Consider the following 1,093-nt stretch of genomic DNA (forward strand, 5'->3'; position numbering starts at 1 on the left):
GCGGACAGCCAGTCCGCCAACCAAGCCGCATAGATAGGAAGGCGTTCTTTCTGTCTCGCAGACAACGTCAACAAGACGGTCGCTTTGTCGCGAGATGCAGACTTGCGCACCCGCTTTGGCGGCGCCTGCTCGATAATGGCGTGGCAGACAGACCCCCCGTAGCCATACGAGCACACAGCTGCGCGCCGCACGCTATCGTCAGGCCACACTCTCGCTTCACGTGCTACCTCGAGACCGCTAGACTCCCAGTCTATGTGGGTGTTGAGGGTTTCCAAGAGCGCCTGGGGCGCAATGACTCCTTTTTGCACGCTGAGCACGGTCTTGACAACGCTGATGGCGCCAGCCGCTGCTTCGAGGTGGCCAACGTTGGGCTTGATAGAGCCAAGATAGCAGGGGTCCTTTCGAGACCTCCCTGCCCCATACACCTCAGCCATGGCCTTGATTTCTGTCGGGTCTCCGAGCGGCGTAGATGTTGCGTGGGCCTCGACGTAGTTCACAGTATGCGGATCGATATCACCAGCGCGACGGAGGGCCTGTCTCGCCACATCAGCCTGCGCTGCACCGTTCGGCGCCATGATGCCCTTTGTCTTTCCATCTTGGGCGGAAGCAGAGCTCTTCAAGACCGCCAGGATATTGTCGTTGTCCTCCTGCGCAGCACTGAGCCGCTTGAGGACGATGATAGCACCCCCTTCGCCACGGGCGTACCCACTCGCAGCGGCATCGAACGAGCGACACACCCCCTCAGTCGTCAGTGCGCCAGCTTTCTGAAGCATGTGCGTGATGCCAGGAGCACAGATGACGTTCACGCCGCCACAGATGGCCACTGTGCTCTCTCCTGACATGATGGCCTGGCGGGCCAGATGGAGGGCGACGAGCGAACTCGCACAGGCTGCGTCCACGGCTGTACTCGGACCTCTCAGGTCAAAGTGATATGAGATCCTGTTCGAGACGCCATGGTGTGCTGTGCCGATACCGCTCCAAGCCTCTATGGCCGGCAAGTCATCCATGACCGTACGTGAATAGTCGTCCGAGTCGACGCCTATATACACGGCAGTATCGCTGCCAGCGAGCCTGTCCGTCTGGATGCCTGCAT

The 1,093-nt window shown here is 60.2% G+C and overlaps 1 protein-coding gene across 1 annotated transcript; it reads right to left on the minus strand.

Annotated features, from left to right (window-relative positions):
- Positions 1 to 110: 110 nt before the first annotated feature.
- J4E82_011746 (uncharacterized protein) lies at positions 111 to 1,007 on the minus strand (the record flags this gene model as incomplete). Its single annotated transcript, XM_051737935.1, has 1 exon — positions 111 to 1,007. A coding segment is annotated over one exon (897 nt), but the record flags the coding sequence as incomplete, so codon positions are not given.
- Between the last annotated feature and the right edge of the window lie 86 nt (positions 1,008 to 1,093).

The sequence above is a fragment of the Alternaria postmessia genome (genome assembly GCF_024291825.1).
Source record: "Alternaria postmessia strain BMP 2775 chromosome Unknown scaffold_471, whole genome shotgun sequence".
NCBI lineage: Eukaryota > Fungi > Ascomycota > Dothideomycetes > Pleosporales > Pleosporaceae > Alternaria > Alternaria postmessia.